The 19,174-nt window shown below is 38.3% G+C and overlaps 1 protein-coding gene across 1 annotated transcript in view; it reads left to right on the top strand.

Moving 5' to 3' along the window:
• The first annotated feature begins 11,766 nt into the window (after positions 1 to 11,766).
• LOC120523807 (serine/threonine-protein kinase 24) overlaps positions 11,767 to 19,174 on the top strand; it is a 161,806-nt gene continuing 154,398 nt past the window's right edge. Inside the window, exon 1 of the mRNA XM_039745428.1 lies at positions 11,767 to 12,582. Within this exon, the coding sequence (XP_039601362.1) occupies positions 12,541 to 12,582 (42 nt within the window). The 5' untranslated portion in view covers positions 11,767 to 12,540. The remainder of the gene's footprint in view (positions 12,583 to 19,174) is intronic.

Genomic DNA, 19,174 nt, shown 5'->3' with positions numbered 1-19,174 from the left:
CAGCATGTTTACCGAGAGTCCATGACATAACATTAACAACACCAACCATCAAGTATAAACTTAGTACAAATAAATAAAACATAGCAGTGAGCATAATATTAACAGTGAAAATATTAGATCAGACATATTTGACATAATAATAATAATAATAAAACAACACTTAGACTTGACTTATGACTAATGCAAAAGCTACTTGTTCATCCTATGATTTAAGCCTTTGGAAGTTTATTAAAATTGAATTTATTTAGAAGATTAGTAGCAGTTGGAATGAAGGAGTATTTGAACCAGTTGCTTTTTATCCTTGGAACCCTGAGCCTGTAATGTGATGGCAACAACAGAAACTGGGAATGCAGTGGATATGTCCTTCCTGACAGAATACTCTCTGCTTTCCAAAGTACTTGCTTGTTAAACAGGACTGTGCAATTGGACTGTTGGGACCTTGTTACTTTACTGCCCTATTTTACAATTTGATTTATTCTGTTTTGTTGCTGACATTAAGATTTCCAAACAAGGTCAGCAGAACATAAGTAAAGACTGACTCAATGCAATATTTATAAAAGAGTGACACTGCAGAAGGATTAACATTAAAAAAGACTCAGCTTCCTTAAACAGTAACGGTGCTGCTGTCTCTTTTTACAAATGGCTTCTGTGCTTTCCATTAAAGTCCATTTTCAGTCTATTATTGTCTCTAGATATTTATAGCCATCAACATTTTCTACTGCTTTGTCTTTAATGAATGTTTCTTGTGGGTAAATGGTGTTGCTTCTGAAATTAATTATACATTCCTTAGTTTTTGTAATACTTAGATGTAGAAAAGACTCATCACACCAATTAAGAAAATCATCTACTATTGGACCGTGACGGTTTCATTCTCATATACTAGACTAATAATCTCAGAGTCATCAACAAATTTTAAAATGAACCTGCTTTCAAATTTGTGCAGAGGATGCACAAAAGAGGTGAAAGAACACAGCACTGAGGCGATCCTGTGGATGATGACAGCATATCAGACAGATAATCATTGACTTTCAATATTTCATTCCTGTTTGTTAAAAAAAAATCAATCAGCATTCCTACTGAACTGAAGTTCACATTAAGATGTTTTATTAGTCTCTCAGTAAGAAGGTGGGGCTGGATGCTGTTAAAAGCTGAAGGGAAGTGTATAAAACGGAGCTTCACATGAGTCTTGACACCCTTCAAGTGGATAAATAACTACCGAAGCAATGTGACAATGGTGTCCTCTGTACCTCTACTAAACTGGTAGACACACTGAAATGAATCTAATAAACCCAGCATTTTCTCTGCTGTTTTCCCGTTTTTAAGTTTTTTCAAACGATTTCATAAAATCAATGATGTCAGAGCCACTGGACTACAGTCATTTAAGTTTTTAGAATTTTTGTTTTTCAGCTAGTGGAATTACTGTAGCCTGTTTTCATAACTTTGGGACCATTTGCTGTTTTAATGCCAACCTCAAAAAATAAGTAAAAAATGAAGCTGAGCTGCTCAGTAGTGATTAATGAATATCCTCTAATTATTGATAAAAGCAAAGGGGAAAAATAATAATGCAACCAACCATCTAATAAAACTGTCTTTAATTGTCCCAGAACACAGAAATCATTACCTGTCATGTTTAGCACATAAGGGCAACTAGACTGAGCAATTCTGTGTTACTCTCTCCGTAGCCTTCTTCAAGTACAGTGGTGTGAAAAACTATTTGCCCCCTTCCTGATTCCTTATTCTTTTGCATGTTTGTCACACAAAATGTTTCTGATCATCAAACACATTTAACCATTAGTCAAATATAACACAAGTAAACACAAAATGCAGTTTTTAAATGATGGTTTTTATTATTTAGGGAGAAAAAATCCAAACCTACATGGCCCTGTGTGAAAAGTAATTGCCCCTTGTTAAAAAATAACCTAACTGTGGTGTATCACACCTGAGTTCAATTTCCGTAGCCACCCCCAGGCCTGATTACTGCCACACCTGTTTCAATCAAGAAATCACTTAAATAGGAGCTGCCTGACACAGAGAAGTAGACCAAAAGCACCTCAAAAGCTAGACATCATGCCAAGATCCAAAGAAATTCAGGAACAAATGAGAACAGAAGTAATTGAGATCTATCAGTCTGGTAAAGGTTATAAAGCCATTTCTAAAGTTTTGGGACTCCAGCGAACCACAGTGAGAGCCATTATCCACAAATCGCAAAAACATGGAACAGTGGTGAACCTTCCCAGAAGTGGCCGGCCGACCAAAATTACCCCAAGAGCGCAGAGACGACTCATCCGAGAGGTCACAAAAGATCCCAGGACAACGTCTAAAGAACTGCAGGCCTCACTTGCCTCAATTAATGTCAGTGTTCACGACACCACCATAAGAAAGAGACTGGGCAAAAACGGCCTGCATGGCAGATTTCCAAGACGCAAACCACTGTTAAGCAAAAGAACATTAGGGCTCGTCTCAATTTTGCTAAGAAACATCTCAATGATTGCCAAGACTTTTGGGAAAATACCTTGTGGACTGATGAGACAAAAGTTGAACTTTTTGGAAGGCAAATGTCCCGTTACATCTGGCGTAAAAGGAACACAGCATTTCAGAAAAAGAACATCATACCAACAGTAAAATATGGTGGTGGTAGTGTGATGGTCTGGGGTTGTTTTGCTGCTTCAGGACCTGGAAGGCTTGCTGTGATAGATGGAACCATGAATTCTACTGTCTACCAAAAAATCCTGAAGGAGATTGTCCGGCCATCTGTTCGTCAACTTAAGCTGAAGCGATCTTGGGTGCTGCAACAGGACAATGACCCAAAACACACCAGCAAATCCACCTCTGAATGGCTGAAGAAAACAAAATGAAGACTTTGGAGTGGCCTAGTCAAAGTCCTGACCTGAATCCAATTGAGATGCTATGGCATGACCTTAAAAAGGCGGTTCATGCTAGAAAACCCTCAAATAAAGCTGAATTACAACAATTCTGCAAAGATGAGTGGGCCAAAATTCCTCCAGAGCTGTAAAAGACTCATTGCAAGTTATCACAAACGCTTGATTGCAGTTATTGCTGCTAAGGGTGGCCCAACCAGTTATTTGGTTCAGGGGGCAATTACTTTTTCACACAGGGCCATGTAGGTTTGGATTTTTTTTTCTCCCTAAATAATAAAAAACATCATTTAAAACTGCATTTTGTGTTTACTTGTGTTATATTTGACAAATGGTTAAATGTGTTTGATGATCAGAAAAATTCTGTGTGACAAACATGCAAAAGAATAAGAAATCAGGAAGGGGCAAATAGTTTTTCACACCACTGTATGTCTCCCTCTACCAGGGCAGAACAATACTCTCCATTGCCTGAGGTTCTGTTGTTACCAGGCAACACAACAACAAATTAACCTATCAGGTTCTATGTTCTTATTTACTGTATATTCTAAATATGGTTTGGCATAAATACAGGTGCCTCTACAGTCACACATTAGAGAAGCAAACAACATATGCAGAAATTACTTCTGTCATATCACCTATATCCAATTAATTAAAAGTGTACGTGGTACCATATGAAAATATAACAAAAATAGTAACAGTCTAAAGAATGTTTTTCTTTTCTGTCAAATGTGCAGCGTTGCATTTTGATTCAGTTACAGGTAAAAGAAGATTTATAATTTTAAAAATGCAAGATTAGGCACTAAAAGCAATAGGGTTGAGACCCTCTTTAAAAGGATACAGGTTTAGGATACATTATCATTTAAACTGTGGCCTGCTATTTGTAAATTGTCCTTTACAAGTAGTTAGTGATGCAAAATTCTATGAAAAAAGTATTTTTTTAAATCAAAATAAAGTTAATAAAGCACATAAACAGATTATTTATGGTAACAAGTAAATAGTCATGGCAACATGTTAATCTATCCACTTTTTACCAGCTTAAGGAGTGACATTACATAGGATAAATTCCCTGGAAATCACTGTTGTAATCTCTTGAAATAATTAAAAGTAATAATAGTAATAAGTTTTCCTTTTCTGTCCTTTGATAAAAGATTTCTGGATATTTCAAGGCTTTGGTAGTTAAGACTTTGATTTTATAATATAGACTATTTCAATGTTTAAAAGTTCATTATTGAGTTATTTTATTCTTTGTTTTTTGTTATATTTAGCATTTAATTTTTCTTTAGTTCTTATTTAATAATTGATAAGTCATGTCAATTTATTGCTTAATTTCTATAATTAAATTCATCTTATATTTAGTGTTTTATTGTAATCACCTTGTTTTCTTTAATTATTCATTCAATAAAGTTAAACAATTTTAGTATTAGAGTCTTCTTACATATACACTGTAAATATTTTTTTAATTTATAAGTTTTAACCAGTAGGGGTGCCACTGAGTCCTCAAACCACAGACACAATATCACTCAACTCAGGTTTTTATTTGTCATGAACACTGTTAGGATGAACACAACCAATATTAACACAATTACTGAATGAAATAACAGTTCTCTTACTCCTTCTGCTCATCCTTGTGAGTATCACCTTCTGCCTCTCAACTCTTACTCCTTGAGGTAAGATGGAGGGCACCTTTTAAGCTGGACCCTGGAAGTACTTCCAATGTTTGGGCAAGGTCTTGTGGAAGTACTTTTCGGCCAGATAAAACTTTCTAAAAATGGGTATGGTCCTTCCCTGCAGCTCACCCTGACATCTAGCAGGACTGTCCCACGGGACTATGATTCCCAGCATACCTTGCAGGCAGGTAAATGGAAGCAGTGACATAGGAACATTGTCCTCTGTGGTGTCAGAGGAGTATGCAGAGGAGGTGTGGCAGAAAGGTAATGAGACTGGCAACACTGCAAGCGATCTGGCAACGCTGCGCTGTTGTCCTTGATAGAGCACGTGTATCAGTCCGTTAACTACGTGATTTTTGTGACTGCTATTAGCGAAATTGTGTTTTTGGTTGTGCGTCACGCAAAATGGAACAGCGGAATTTGGAGCAACGTTGTGCCATTAAACGGCAAGTGTGACGTTTGAAAAGTTAAAACTGGCCTATGGGGAACATTCTTTATCCCGAGCTCAAGTTTTTCGCTGGCACAAATCATTTTTGGAAGGCAGAAAACACGTTGAAGATGAACACCGTTCAGGGAGGACTTCAACTTCGAAAACCAATGAAAACATTGAACGTGTGAACACTCTTGAGAGATCAGACCGTCGTTTAACATTAAGAATGTTGAGTGAACAATTAAATTTGAACAGATTTACCGTTCATCAAATTTTGACTGAGCATGTGCACATGCGAAAGGTCTGTGCCAAAATGGTGCCGAAAAACTGCCCTCTCCATAACAGAATTTTTGACCTCAAAAGGCATTCCTGTGGTTCCCCAGCCCCTTTATTCACCTGACCTCAGTCCGTGTGACTTTTTTCTTTTTCCTAAACTGAAAAATGTCCTCAAAGGACGTCATTTCGGGACTTTAGAAAACATCCAAAAGAGTGTAACGGACATGCTGAAGACCATACCGGTTGAAGACTTCCAACGCTGCTACCAACAGTGGGAACAACGTCTCCATCGGTGTGTAGCTGCCCAAGGGAACTACTTTGAAGGGGATAACATTGATGTTTGAAAAAAATAAAAACTTTGGTAAATAAAGAAATCAGTCTCATTACTTTTCTGCCACACCTCGTACATTCTAAAAAGGTTATCTTCTCCATTCCTTCCATTATTTTGGACTCCCTTCCTGGCAAGGAGTTACCTTCTATCTTTGTAGGTATATCAGACAATCCCACCCATCACATCCCTTTGGGAAAATCAAACAGTGCCTCTTGATGGACTAGCATAGTGGTTTTCCAATCCCAGTTCTTATTCAGTAACTAAAAAAGAACAGTATTATGAAATTTGCCTTCATACGAAAATAAGAAATATTTATATTTTTGACAGTTTTAATTTATTGACTCCCTTTTGTCTTGTTCTATGAATGTATCGTTTTCTTTTGAGTTTGTTTCTTTAATTGTATTCTAATAATAATAATCAGTAATGAACGAAGCAGACACAGGACAAGCAACACAGAATGAAAGGCTTGAAAACATAAATTTTAAACTAGGATTTGCTACATTTTATTGGAATTTAGCATGCATTTATGTGAATAATACAATGATTTTATATTATTATTTATGGTTTCAACATTATCATTAAAATTTTTAATTTGTTTTTTCAGGTGTTCTTGTTATTTCAAACAATACTCTACCCAAAAATTATATATTTTTTTATTTGGTACTTCCCCCATGTAGTTTGTAGTGATGGTCAAGAAGAATTTTCAATTTGTTTCGCTTGCCTATTTCCAGCCTGCGCTATGTGCCAGCAACTTCACGTCTCTGCTGCTCGTGTTGTGAAGAGGGGGGCTGAACGCACCCCAAGGAGACACGGTCGCTCCTCCGAAACCTCCTCTTAAACGGTGATACAATGTGAAACAAATACAGTTTGATCAGCTGCTGGCTTGCTACTGCTGCGGTGCCGTGTGATCTGCATTTTGCATGGCAAACTTCTGTCATATCACCTATGTCAATATATTCAATCTCTTTTCGCTTTTGCCTTTTTGTCAATATCGCATTGAATTTTGATTCCATGTTTAGAATTACATCGTGACAATGCAACATATATCTGCCTGTGAGTGAATATTGTTTCTTTCTCTCTACAAGAAATGTGTCCGACAATATCTTACGGGACGTGAAAGTGTCTCTCTTAGAAAATCACGTCTTGTCTCCTTCCAAGATTTTTTTATAATAGAGAGATGTTTTCATTCAGAACAGAGAGTAAAAATTTAATGATATAACATAAATTTGCTTCTGTCCTTATCTATACTAATAAAAGGCAAAGCCCTCACTGACTCACTCACTCACTGATTGACTCACTGACTCACCACTAATTCTCCAACTTCCCGTGTAGGTAGAAGGCTGAAATTTGGCAGGCTTATTCCTTACAGCTTACTTACAAAAGTTAAGCAGGTTTCATTTCGAAATTCTACACGTAACGGTCATAACGGTCGACAACGTCTGCCATGTTGAACTTTCTTATTTATGGCCCCATCTTCACGAAATTTGGTAGGTGGCTTCCCTGCGCTAACCAAAACCGATGTACGTACTTATTTTGGTGGTATGACGCCACTATCGGCCGCCATATTGAATTTTCCAAACGTCACTAATTCTCCAACTTCCTGCGTAGGTAGAAGGCTGAAATTTGGCAGGCTCATTCCTTACAGCTTACTTACAAAAGTTAAGCAGGTTTCATTTTGAAATTCTAAGCATAACGGTCATAACGGTCAACAACGTCTGCCATGTTGAACTTTCTTATTCATGGCCCCATCTTCACGAAATTTGGTAGGTGGCTTCCCTGCGCTAACCAAAACCGATGTACGTACTTATTTTGATGGTATGACGGCACTGTCAGCCGCCATATTGAACTTTCCAACGTCACTAATTCTCCAAATTCCCGTGTAGGCAGAAGGCTGAAATTTGGTACTTATTTCGGTGGTATGATGCCACTGTCGGCTGCCATATTGAACTTTTCAACGGTCTTTGTTACTTATGGGCCCATCTTCAAGAAATCTGGTACGTGGGTTCCCAACGCTAACTGAATCCTACTTACGTACATATATACGCCCATAGCCTGCAGCTCGGTCACAGTGTGAGGCGGTGTTGGGTCCCCCATCCCAATGCCTCCCACGTTGTTGGCTGCCTGCCTATATAAGGCCGTCCGTCGCTCCAGTCTCTACATTCCGTTCCTTGCTTCGCCACGGGATTCACGTCTCCCTGCTGATAACAGCCTTTTTATTTAATCCATTTTATTATGATTATAGTTATTGTTTAGGTATATTAGACTTACTTTACATTGTTCAGGTACCCATTTCCTTTATCATTCCAACCGTACCCCTATTAACATGTCTATCAAGGTGATCTCCATCGATCAAAGAACTGTCACTTACCGAGTGGTTTCCATGCCCGGAGATGGCACCTACCTTTTCCATTCTCTTTGTTACATATTGCACGGCCATATCAGGCTCACTCTTGATATCCGGAGGAACATTGTGTCTTATGTATTGAATGACTGGGACAGGTTCAAGGTGTGGACTGATGACAGTACTGGAGATAATTATACTACACAGGAGCACTAGAAGAGTGAAATGCTAAAGCCCTTCACCTATGCATCTGCATGTGAGTTGATAGCTGCCGGTGAATTGTTCGGTTGTCGCTTTCAAGTGTACCGAAATGGCCAAATATTTTACACCTTTTGACAACCGCCAATGCCTCTTAAACATCTTAGATTGACAGGTGACGATTTCAGTAGTGGACACTTTGATGTTTATGAATGTTTAAACTGTCAAAAGCTGGATGTAAAGTTATCAATGAAACCGGTTGTATACTTACAACGCTTGACAGATGCCGCTTGTCTCTTCAACACAAGTCCTACAAATACTGTTGTAATTGAAACAAACCATGAAACTCAAACCGATTATGACAGCAGCAATCCAAGCTATGAGATTTGAAACAAGATTGCGGTTCACATGGCCAACAGTATGTTGCATGCTCAAGAGTAAGCTCAGCGCACAGCTTGGTCATATTACAACCGGAGGGCCGAACTCACAATGTGATATACAAAGAGATCCTTAACAAATAATTATTGGTATATTTTCCCTTAGTTTAAAAAGGTTTAATTTTCTTCTTAATAAAAGTTTTAAGGCAGTACTTCGCCGCTGCGAAGCGCGGGTATTTTGCTAGTACAGTATATAATTTGATACTATCCGTATGTATGGCGTTATTTCAGTGCCACTATTCTGAGCACACGTAAAAAAATATTGAGCGCATGTAAAAAAAGATTGCAAGTGCAAGTGTTGCATTTTGAAGAGAAATTTATTTTGAGCGTACAAAAGCTGAATTTGAGTGAACAAAATTCATTGCTGCGTGCAAAAAATGTATTTCAGTGTTTGCGCTTATCCATATACACACACACAATAGCACCCCTCTCGCTCAGTTTTTTCATTTGCGCTTGCTCGCAATGTGTTGCTTGCGCTCACAACATTCTCTGCTGCGAGCGCTCAACTCTCTGTACACCGTTATAAGTGTGCCACAAAACCAACCAATCACAGACTTGGTTTCAAAAATTCTGATTGGCTCTTACGGTCTCCAATCAGCTCGCTAGCTGCTGCATTCCGGAAACAGTCCGAAATGTAGCTAAATCCAGCTAAACTCAATTAAACCCCGCAGAGAATGTTGTGAGCGCAAGCAACACATTGCGAGCAAGCGCAAATGAAAAAACTGAGCGAGAGGGGGTGCTATTGTGTGTGTGTATATGGATAAGCGCAAACACTGAAATACATTTTTTGCACGCAGCAATGAATTTTGTTCACTCAAATTCAGCTTTTGTACGCTCAAAATAAATTTCTCTTCAAAATGCAACACTTGCACTTGCAATCTTTTTTTACGTGCGCTCAGAATAGTGGCACTGAAATAACGCCATACGTATGCATGGTGTTTGCAGCAATACCTCGAGCGGCCACAAGAGCAGCGGCCGCGGGAAGAATCCTTAGGAAATGAAGTCACATGATTGATGTGGAATGTAGACTTGCTAATGCGACCACACATACACAACCGGGCACAACAAACGGATGAGCAGCGTATGGCTACAAATGCTACTAACGCTGAAAGAAATTGTGCAAATCGGACACAAAGGACAGATGAAGAACATGAGCTACAGAATGCTACTAACGCTGACAGACATCGTGCCAGCCGTGCACAAGCGACTGAAGAAGCTCAAGTAGATGCAAATGCAGCACAGGTTGAAAGAAATCGAGCAGCCCGTGCCTTTTGGCGGCCGAAAAGGTCTATTTTAACCACAAATCAGTGCCATGATAACAAAATCATTTCAAGGACTTAATAAAACAAATAATTCTTTACAAAGAAAGTATGGATTTTACAAATGTTGAATTTGTAGCCCGATTCGACCGGGCTCCCAGTAGCTAGTTATATTATAAACTTTGCATGAAAACATGAGATTATGTTTTTTCTCTGCCATAACTACAAAGTACAGGGGATAAGTAACATATAAAAAACACAATTTTTGGTTGGCATAGTCCTTTGAACCATTATTTCATAAGGATCAAAGCAGCGGGTCTGACATTGAAATAGCTGCAGCCTTTCAGCATACAAGATCATTAGCCTGGGTGTCTGCTCTACTAATCATTGTCATTACAAGGATTTAATTAAGGGTGTAAACTCTACTGAAAAAGGTGAATTAATAGGAAATGACAAAAGAGTGTTAAGAATAAATATAACACTACTTCTCTTTAATAAATTCAAAATGAGAAAAGGAAAGGATAAGTATTAGCAGCCCTAATCTGGTTCATAAGAACTGTAATAATTGACTTAATGAAGCAGCACATAATAAACAGGAATAGTTCAGTCAAATACTGTATTTGAAATATTAAAATATGTGCTTCAATTTAAATGTTTAAAGCCTAAAGAGTATACTTTGTAATAGAAAATTTTCAAGAATAACATCACATTCAAAATCACTGATCTTGAAACAGTCTAAAATGATCCCCACATGCTTATGTTTGAAATTTGTCATTTTTAACCTTCTGGGAGTGGCTCTTATAAGGTTAGGACCACTGGAAAAGAATAACTTATCGAAAGTGTTGTCATATTCAGAATCAGCAACCTCAAAATAACATTAAACATTACTCCACATGTCTGTATTGCCAATCCCCATGTTTCTGAAGGTGTGTGAAATGGGGTAACTTTGACTCCTCTTATGCCACCTGGGGGTGATCCCTGGTGTCAGTTAATGTATCATGCACAACTTCAAGTCGTTTCTGCTGAAGTCACCTATTGGTTTAGTCTTGGTCATAAGGAAGTAATTTCTTGCACAGAATATGGTCCAAAAATGAAATGAGGGTTTTTCAGGTCTAGAGGACCAAAAAAAGGGAAACCCCCAAAAGCTGCATGTCTTGCATAATAGACATCATGTCAAACAGTATACCATATGTGGGTGTTTTCTTGTACTGGGGCATTTAGAGGTGCTACACCAAAAAACTGAATTGATTTCAAAGCGTACATAAATAATCCGTAAGAACATACCAAAAAAGATCTAATTAAACAATGAAATCAATTAGAAAGAAAAGCTGACTCACTGATTGGGAAATTGTTTGGAGTAGCTACTGGAATTGGAAAATACAGGACTAACATGGCATCTTCGGTTTACTCGTGATTTACAACGTGCCACGACAGGCAGAGCAGATTCTTGTAATCTTCCAACAGGCAACTGCGGGGTTGAGGATTTGGGGCTTGGCATTGAGGGAACCAATAGACTCGAATCGAATCTGGGAGCTACTGCATTTGATTGTAGATTTACAGCATTTTTTCAAAAGACCAAATACCGCACCACTGTGAATACCATCCATTTAATTACTAGAACTTTATTTTCCACAGGAAGATAAAAACGGACCGTTTACTTCAAGCGTACAACGACTGATTGAGAAATTGGTTATAATGAAAGCGTAAAACGAGCCATGACGCCAAGCATTGCTAGAATAATATTACCATCCCAAACTATATACAATTTTAAAATGAACTGTCGCCAAGATATCCAACCTATGTAAAACAAAAACAAACCATGTAAAGTGTACCGTCCTCTTCGATTCTGTGCATCGATATCATTGAGCGCCGGCGATTGATTGAGTGAGCGAGTACGCCGCGCTCGGGCTCCCCCTACAGCCGCGCGCGTGCATGGCACTGGGCGTCCGGAACCGCCCTGATGTCAAAGTGACAGCGCTGACAAGATGGCGGAGGGAAGCCCAACGAAGTGAAGAGGGCAAGACAAGAAACATTTGTACCAAACAGTCTCACAGAGACGATTTCTTTGGTCGCTTTTGTGGGAAGGCGGGCATTTGTTATTCGGCGGCTCTTTGAAGGGGTGCGTTAAGAAACAAACAACAAGAGCAAACAGTTCTACTTCTCAAGAGTCCAAGGAGTAAACAGAAGTCTCGTTTGCAGCGGTAGATTAATCTGCGGAAGACTTCGCACATCGAGGACCCGAAGCAGCCTATCAAGAGGGAAAACGAGCCAGAAAGAGTCGGAGCTCGCTCTGTGTGAATAATGTCAAGCAACATTTCACCGGGCGGCCTAGACGCTTCGTGGAAACTTGCAGCCCCGTGAATTGTATGCTCTGCATTTCCGTGTGTCCGGTTCTTCAGTTAGTTATGAAATTAGTATATTTTTAATCTTTCCATCAATGTTTTGACACTGTTCAAAAGGAAGACGAGGGTTTGGGGGAACGAGTGAGGTAATCCAGGGGGACCGGAGGCAGTCTTGAACCGGTGATTTTGTTTTACAATTTACCCTATTTTCTGAGGGACGAGACTTATTTCAAAAGGAACGGTTTTTATTTATTTATTTTTGTTTTAAATCGCCACTGGATGTACATACGTTCGTTTTTAAAGGAAGAAATATTGGATACTTTAAACGTGTAAGACGTCATCGGTATCATTTTCTTTTTTGCTGGTTTATATTGCTTGACGCTATGGCTCACTCTCCGGTGCAGCCTGGCCTGCCGGGGATGCAGGTAAGGAAATTGCACGTTTATTATTATTGTTGTGATTGTTATTCTTTTCTAATTTAAATAGCGTTACAGTACCTTGCTGGTTGTTAAGTCTAGTTAATAAACTGATCGGAGCGAAGAGAGCTGTGAATTGTGCTTCGGTGTTGGAAAGCAGCGGGTGGTTAAAAATAATCTGCTCAGTTATTCGGTTTATCGAAACGAAGGCGTGTAAAGTTTTGGTAAAGGAAGCCTGAAGTGGCGACACATTTCCGCCCGCTGCTTTCAGGAAGTGTGGGGGCACCAAGGCCTGTGGGATCTAAACGGGGCGTGCTTCTGTTTCTCGGGGCCTCGGGATCACATGAAATGGGCCACCACGGAGCAATGCCCGAAGCCAGCTCGAGCCAGGCTTTAGAACGGGGTTGTAGGCGTAAAAGGACACGACACGACACTCTTCGCCCCTCCCTATACCCAGTAAGCGAGTGCACATTGAAAAGTTCACTCCTTTACCTTTACCCGCTGATGTAGGAAATTCGTTGATGAGCAAAGAGTGGATGAAGGCGGAAATAATAAACCAGTCGGTTTCATCTCGCAGACACGTCCCGGTTTTTAGCATCTCTCTGAGATGAGTTTTTAAATCCCAGTGGACACTTTCTTCATTATTTTTAGGGGCTCTCGGGAAATGTCTTCAAGGGGTGTTTACTATAATGCTATTTTTGGTTTAGTTTATTTTCTGCTTTTACCAAAGTACAAGTGCCTGAAATAGTGCAATCAGCGATCCGTATTACTAAACGATACTTCACAAGTACGTCTATTTGTGAACGGATGGCAGTGTTATCACAACACCTCTGGCACACATTTGCTCTGTCGTATTTGGTGTGTATATTTAGTCGTGGTGGAGGAAGTCTTATGATCTTAAAATGAGGACAATTCGTGTTTTGTTTATTAAATTATTTCCATTATTGACAGTTGGTGGGTTCTGTTGAAGATCATTTCAACAATCTGATCATTTCTAATGCACAACTAGACTCGCTTCTTATTGGTCGCTAAAATATAATAACCACATCTAATCTCATGTAGTGAAAGAGGTTAATTGAGGGAAAAGTGCTTTTGTCATTTGATAGGCAACATTTAAAGGGCATTGCTGATAATGCAAAATGAAAATCCGCATAACATTATTTGCATTAAGTAGTTTTATAGAGAAATGTGTCTACCAGACTGTGCCTTGCTTGTATCTGCAAGTTTTATCTGCTGTTCTTTGAGTCCTTATAATTTGTATCCATGTTTATTCTCCTATTGTTTTCTGTTAATTAAAATTAAAGTAAAATGTGTAAACAAAATTAAATAGTGAATTTTATAGTATCTTAAAATATGCAAAAATAATTGAGCTGTAAACACAGAACATTCTCACACACACACAAATTGCCAACCAACCTAACCTGCATATCTTTGGGGTATGTGGATCGAAAGTCCATGTAGACATGGAATGAAAGTGCAAACTCCCCATGGGTACAGTATATGAATCCAGGTCACTGGATATGGAAATTAGGAATTTTAATCACTGTTGACATCCTGCTCAGTAGTATAAAATGTATACATATACAAATAAGTCATTATTTTTAGTAATTATTTTTTTCCTATGATTAAATTTTTCATTAATATTATAATTGGATGGAACATGACTTTTTCATGCATTGCAGAAATTAAAACAGCTCAAGTGAAGTTGTACTCAGTCAGAGAAAAGCATTTAATAATTCAAACAAGATTATGAAAATTTTCTTAAACCTTTTTAGTTCTTTAATGAATGTGCAGAATTCTTGGAAGGGTATGAATTAGGTGTATGCCATAGTGGGGAAAAAATGTGTACAGACATGACTTCAACGATGTAATAAGTCAGTTAACAAACATTTCTCATAATTTAACATTTGAGTTAAAAACATGTTTTTATTGTCACCTTACAGATGAATGTGAATTGTAGTTGGCAAGAAAAGCTGCAAATTCCTCCCTTAGCATAATTTGCCTCCATATAAATCTTTTCGTTCGTGCAGCACGATTAACAGCAAAATGCTGCGCTGCACACTCAAAAATCTTTAAACTGGTAGAGTGTTATCCTGCCCTACGTGACTCAAAAAAAAAAAAAAAAAACACAAAATAAGGAAAATCATTTTGACATGAATGCTGTCACTCTACTTTTAGATTTTGTTTTGGTTATACACAAAGTTGCATGGCGAGGAATAAAGCATGCCCGGTCCCAAAATGTTAAAGCGCAGTGTGAGTGCAGGGGAATAGGAAAGGGGAGAACCGTGCCTAGTGTGAATACATCTTAAAATTCTTACTGATCTAGCTTGACCTTGTTCATAGGCTCTTAATAGTAGCTTATTAATGAGGTTAATGGAAACAGCAGTTAATGAAAACATGTCTTATTTATTTACTTATACCGGAAGTTAAACAACACAAAAACATTAAAATCACCAGTCAAAGTATTACTGAGATCAAACAGTGCAAGTATGAGTAAACCATTTCAAAGTGGCCTACATGATTTACATAAACGTTTTTCACTAAGACCAACAAAACTGTTATAAGAGCATTTTTAACAGTCACATTTATTGTAAACAAGATATGAATCCAAAGGGAATAAAATTTAGTCATAATTGGACTACAGCATGAAAATTAGTCTGGATAAACATAAAGTACTCCTCTTTAAGGTGAATTGTGCTGCATACAAGAAAGAACAAAAGTCTTAACATCCTGTAGTGCAAAAATCCAAACTTCTGTCAAATACTATACTATATAGCTCTGTCACATTTTGTACAAAAGTACAAAAAAACATTTTTAAACAAATTACTAACTTCAATTTCTGTCAAATATTGCACAAAGTTATCAGAAAAAATAAAAGAATTGTAAAATTCTAATGAGGAAACTTGAGGTTTTCTGACAGAAACATGAGTCTGTCTGCAGAATCTGGCTTCAGAGCAGCACAGTTACATGTTACAGTGCTTCTACCGGTGCTGAAAACCCTCTTAGAAGGGCTGCCGGTAAGCAGCGATGCACAGGTACATTTTTTCAAGTTTTTTTTTTTTTTTTAATATGGAGAAATTGACTTATTGTATTTTCTCAATCAAATGGAATTGCATCACAGTTTTCCTCAAGTGTTATCAAGTAGCTCTTGATCTCTTTTTACATGACAGTGTGCAGAGGCTCACTTTCTCTGAATTTGTGTTTTTATATTTATTTATTTCATCTGCTGGTTCTACCATCTTACAGAGAAGTATATTTAATATACTTTTGAAGCCCATTATAACCGGATCTTATATTATTGGTCATTCAGTATTTTAAAATACATAGGATCATATGTGAAAAGAATGTTGTGTCAAATTTTAATTTTCAACACATTTATTAAAAATTGTATTACAAATTATAAATTACAAGTTTTTTCAATACAAAGTACATAGTTTTAATAAGAAAAAATTTATCAAGAATTGTAATATGGTTAATAATTCTTTATTATTAATCAGAGCTATTATTCGGTTAATGCAAAGCGATTGTATAACTACATTCAGTTGTTTTATTTTTGGTTGCAACTATTTCATTAAAATAAGTAGTTTGTTTCTTAAAGCCAGAAACGGCCCTTTTTATATCGTCACTTTTCCCATCAGAGTTTTTAAACATGTACTGATGTTTAATTTGATAATGTCTTTGTACACTTGACTTACAACATACAACACTATCACGGCATAATGCACACATAGCACGATCCGTTTGTTGTATTAATCCATATTCATTTGTCCAAGAGTCTTGAAAAGAGCAAACATCAAGTTTTTGTCTTTTATGAGTCATTTTAGGCCAGTATATTGCTTAATAATAACAAGTGGTTTGTTTTAACGTACCATGGCCTGCACTGAACACGTGGTTTCCATTTACATGTGAGTCACATGTGCAAATCGTAGGTGAGGTCGTAAAGGCTTTCGCTGTAATTAAAATATAATTTTTTTACTATATTTCAATTCAATCAGAGTGTCTTTAAAAATCGTTCCATGTGCCATGCCTGGCACGCATGCTGTAGGTTGCTGGCCCCGTTGTATATGCTACATATTGCACACTCCTATTATGTATAGGAAAAATGAAAGCTGGACAAATTGTAACTACTGCCAAATACAAAACCAGAATAAACAAAAGTAACTTGGCAAGTAAACTAAGGTGTCTGGTCAGTTTTGACTTAAAGGATGTAAATTATTTAGTTTTTAATAGGAAATGTTTCTTGTGTTTGTTCTTAACAGTTTTTGTTTTATATAAACTGCTCAAAAAATTAAAGGAACACTTTGAAAACACATCAGATCTCAATGGGGAAAAAATATCATGCTGGTTATTTATACTGATATGGACTGGGTATTGTTAAGAATGAAAGGATGCCACATTGTTTGATGGAAATGAAAATGATCAATCTACAGAGGGCTGAAATCGAAGACATCCTGAAAATCAAAGTGAAAAATTGAGGCGGAAGGTTAGTGCGTTTGGCTGAATTTTCTTTGCAGCAACTCAAAATGGTACTTATTAGTTTGTATGGGCCCTATGTGGTTGTATGCATGTCTGAACGTCGGGGCATGCTCCTAATGAGACGATGGATGGTGTCCTGGGGGATCTCCTCCCAGATCTGGACCAGGGCATCACTGTGCTCCTGGACAGTCTGAGGTGCAACCTGGCAGCATCGGATGGACCGAAACATAATGTCCCAGAGGTGTTCTATTGAATATAGGTGAGGTGAGCGTGGGGGTCAATCAGTGGTATTAATTCCTTCATCCTCCAGGAACTACCTGCATACTCTCGCCACATGAGGCAAGGCATTGTGTTGCACCAGGAGGAACCCAGGACCCACCGCACCAGCATAGGGTCTGACAGTGGGTCCAAGGATTTCATCCCAATACCTAATGGCAGTCAAGGTGCCGTTGTCTAGCTTGTAGAGGACTGTGCGTCCCTTTAAAGGATATGCCTCCCCAGACCATCACTGACCCACCACCAAACCGGTCATGCTGAATGATGTTACAGGCAGCATAACATTCTCTACAGCTTCTCCAGACCCTTTCATGTCCATCACATGTGCTCAGGGTGAATTTGCTCTCATCTGTGAAAAGTACAGGGCACTAGTGGTGGACCGGCCAATTCTGGTATTCTATGACAAATGCTAGTGGTGGACCTGCCAATTCTGGTATTCTATGGGAAATGCCAATCGAACTCTACGGTGCCAGGCAGTGAGCAAAGGGCTCACTAGAGGACGTCGGGTCCTCGGGCCACCCTCATGAATTCTGTTTGTTTGTTTGGTCAGAGACATTCACACCAGTGGCCTGCTGGACTTCATTTTGTAGAGCTTTGGTAGTTCTCATCCTGTTCCTTTTGCCCAAAGGAGAAGATACTGGTCCTGCTGATGGGTTAAAGACCTTCTTTGGCCCTGTCCAGCTCTCCTAGAGTAACTGCTTGTCTCCTAGAATCTCCTCCATGCCCTTGAGACTGTGCAGGGAGACACAGCAAACCTTCTGGCAATGACATGTATTGATGTGCCATCCTGGAGAAGTTGGACTACCTATGCAACCTCTGTAGGGTCCAGGTATCGCCTCATGCTACCAGTAGTGACACTGACTGTAGCCAAATGCAAAATTATTGAACAGTCAGAAAAGATGAGGAGGGAAAAATGTCAGTGGCCTCCACCTGTTAAACCATTCCTGTTTTGGGGGGTCATCTCATTGTTGCCCCTCTAGTGCACTTATTGTTAATTTCTTTAACACGAAAGCAGCTGAAACTGACTAACAACCCCTTCTGCTACTTTACTGACCAGATCAATATCTCAGAAGTTTCATTTACTTGAAGCTATAATCTGATTAAAAAGTTTTCCTTTAATTTTTTTGAGCAGCATAGTATTCTATATGTTTTGTACCTATTCAAAATTGTAACTCCCACACTACTCTTCCTTATTGCATGTCGTTACTTTGTCCATGGTTAGTATAAAACAGCAATTTTATTTGGCCTGTGAGGTCAAATAATAGATATTAAAAAGCAAGAAACTATAATGTTGCTGGGTTTTGCTGTAATTGTAATTATTTTGTTGGTCCTGATTGCTTTGCTGGTCTCTTTCCAATGTTTATATCTATGTTTCTTCCTTTTGAAAACTCTTTTAACTTCGTTTTATGTTTGTCCATTATTTTTTGACTCTTATGTGAAATGAATGCAAGGTTACATCGCCTGTGTTCTAAATTAATATTAAAAGGAAACTTCATTGGCAATTTTAGAATCTTTGAATATGTGTGTGATGGTGAACACAATCAAGGCTTTTAAATTTTAATAAGAAAATGTTTACTGCTGATATCATTTAACTGGTTACAATGTTTTTGATGTGCCAACAGACAGTCGCTCTCAATGTCTAATTGAAGCTGATGGAGAGTGGTGAATCTCACTAATTAAAGCAGTTTGTTGCCACTATTAGGTACACCTATTTAACTCTGGTTAAGACTGTTCCCCCTCCAGAACAACCTGAATTCTTTAGGTGATGGATTCAAGGTTCTGGAATCATTTTGTAATAATTCTGTTCCTTGCTGCCTAAGGGTGGGTGATATGGACTTCATTTGATTTT

Source organism: Polypterus senegalus, chromosome 2 (assembly GCF_016835505.1).
Source record: "Polypterus senegalus isolate Bchr_013 chromosome 2, ASM1683550v1, whole genome shotgun sequence".
Lineage (NCBI taxonomy): Eukaryota > Metazoa > Chordata > Cladistia > Polypteriformes > Polypteridae > Polypterus > Polypterus senegalus.
Note: the sequence above shows the minus strand (reverse complement) of the source record. Positions and strands in the feature narration are given on the sequence as shown.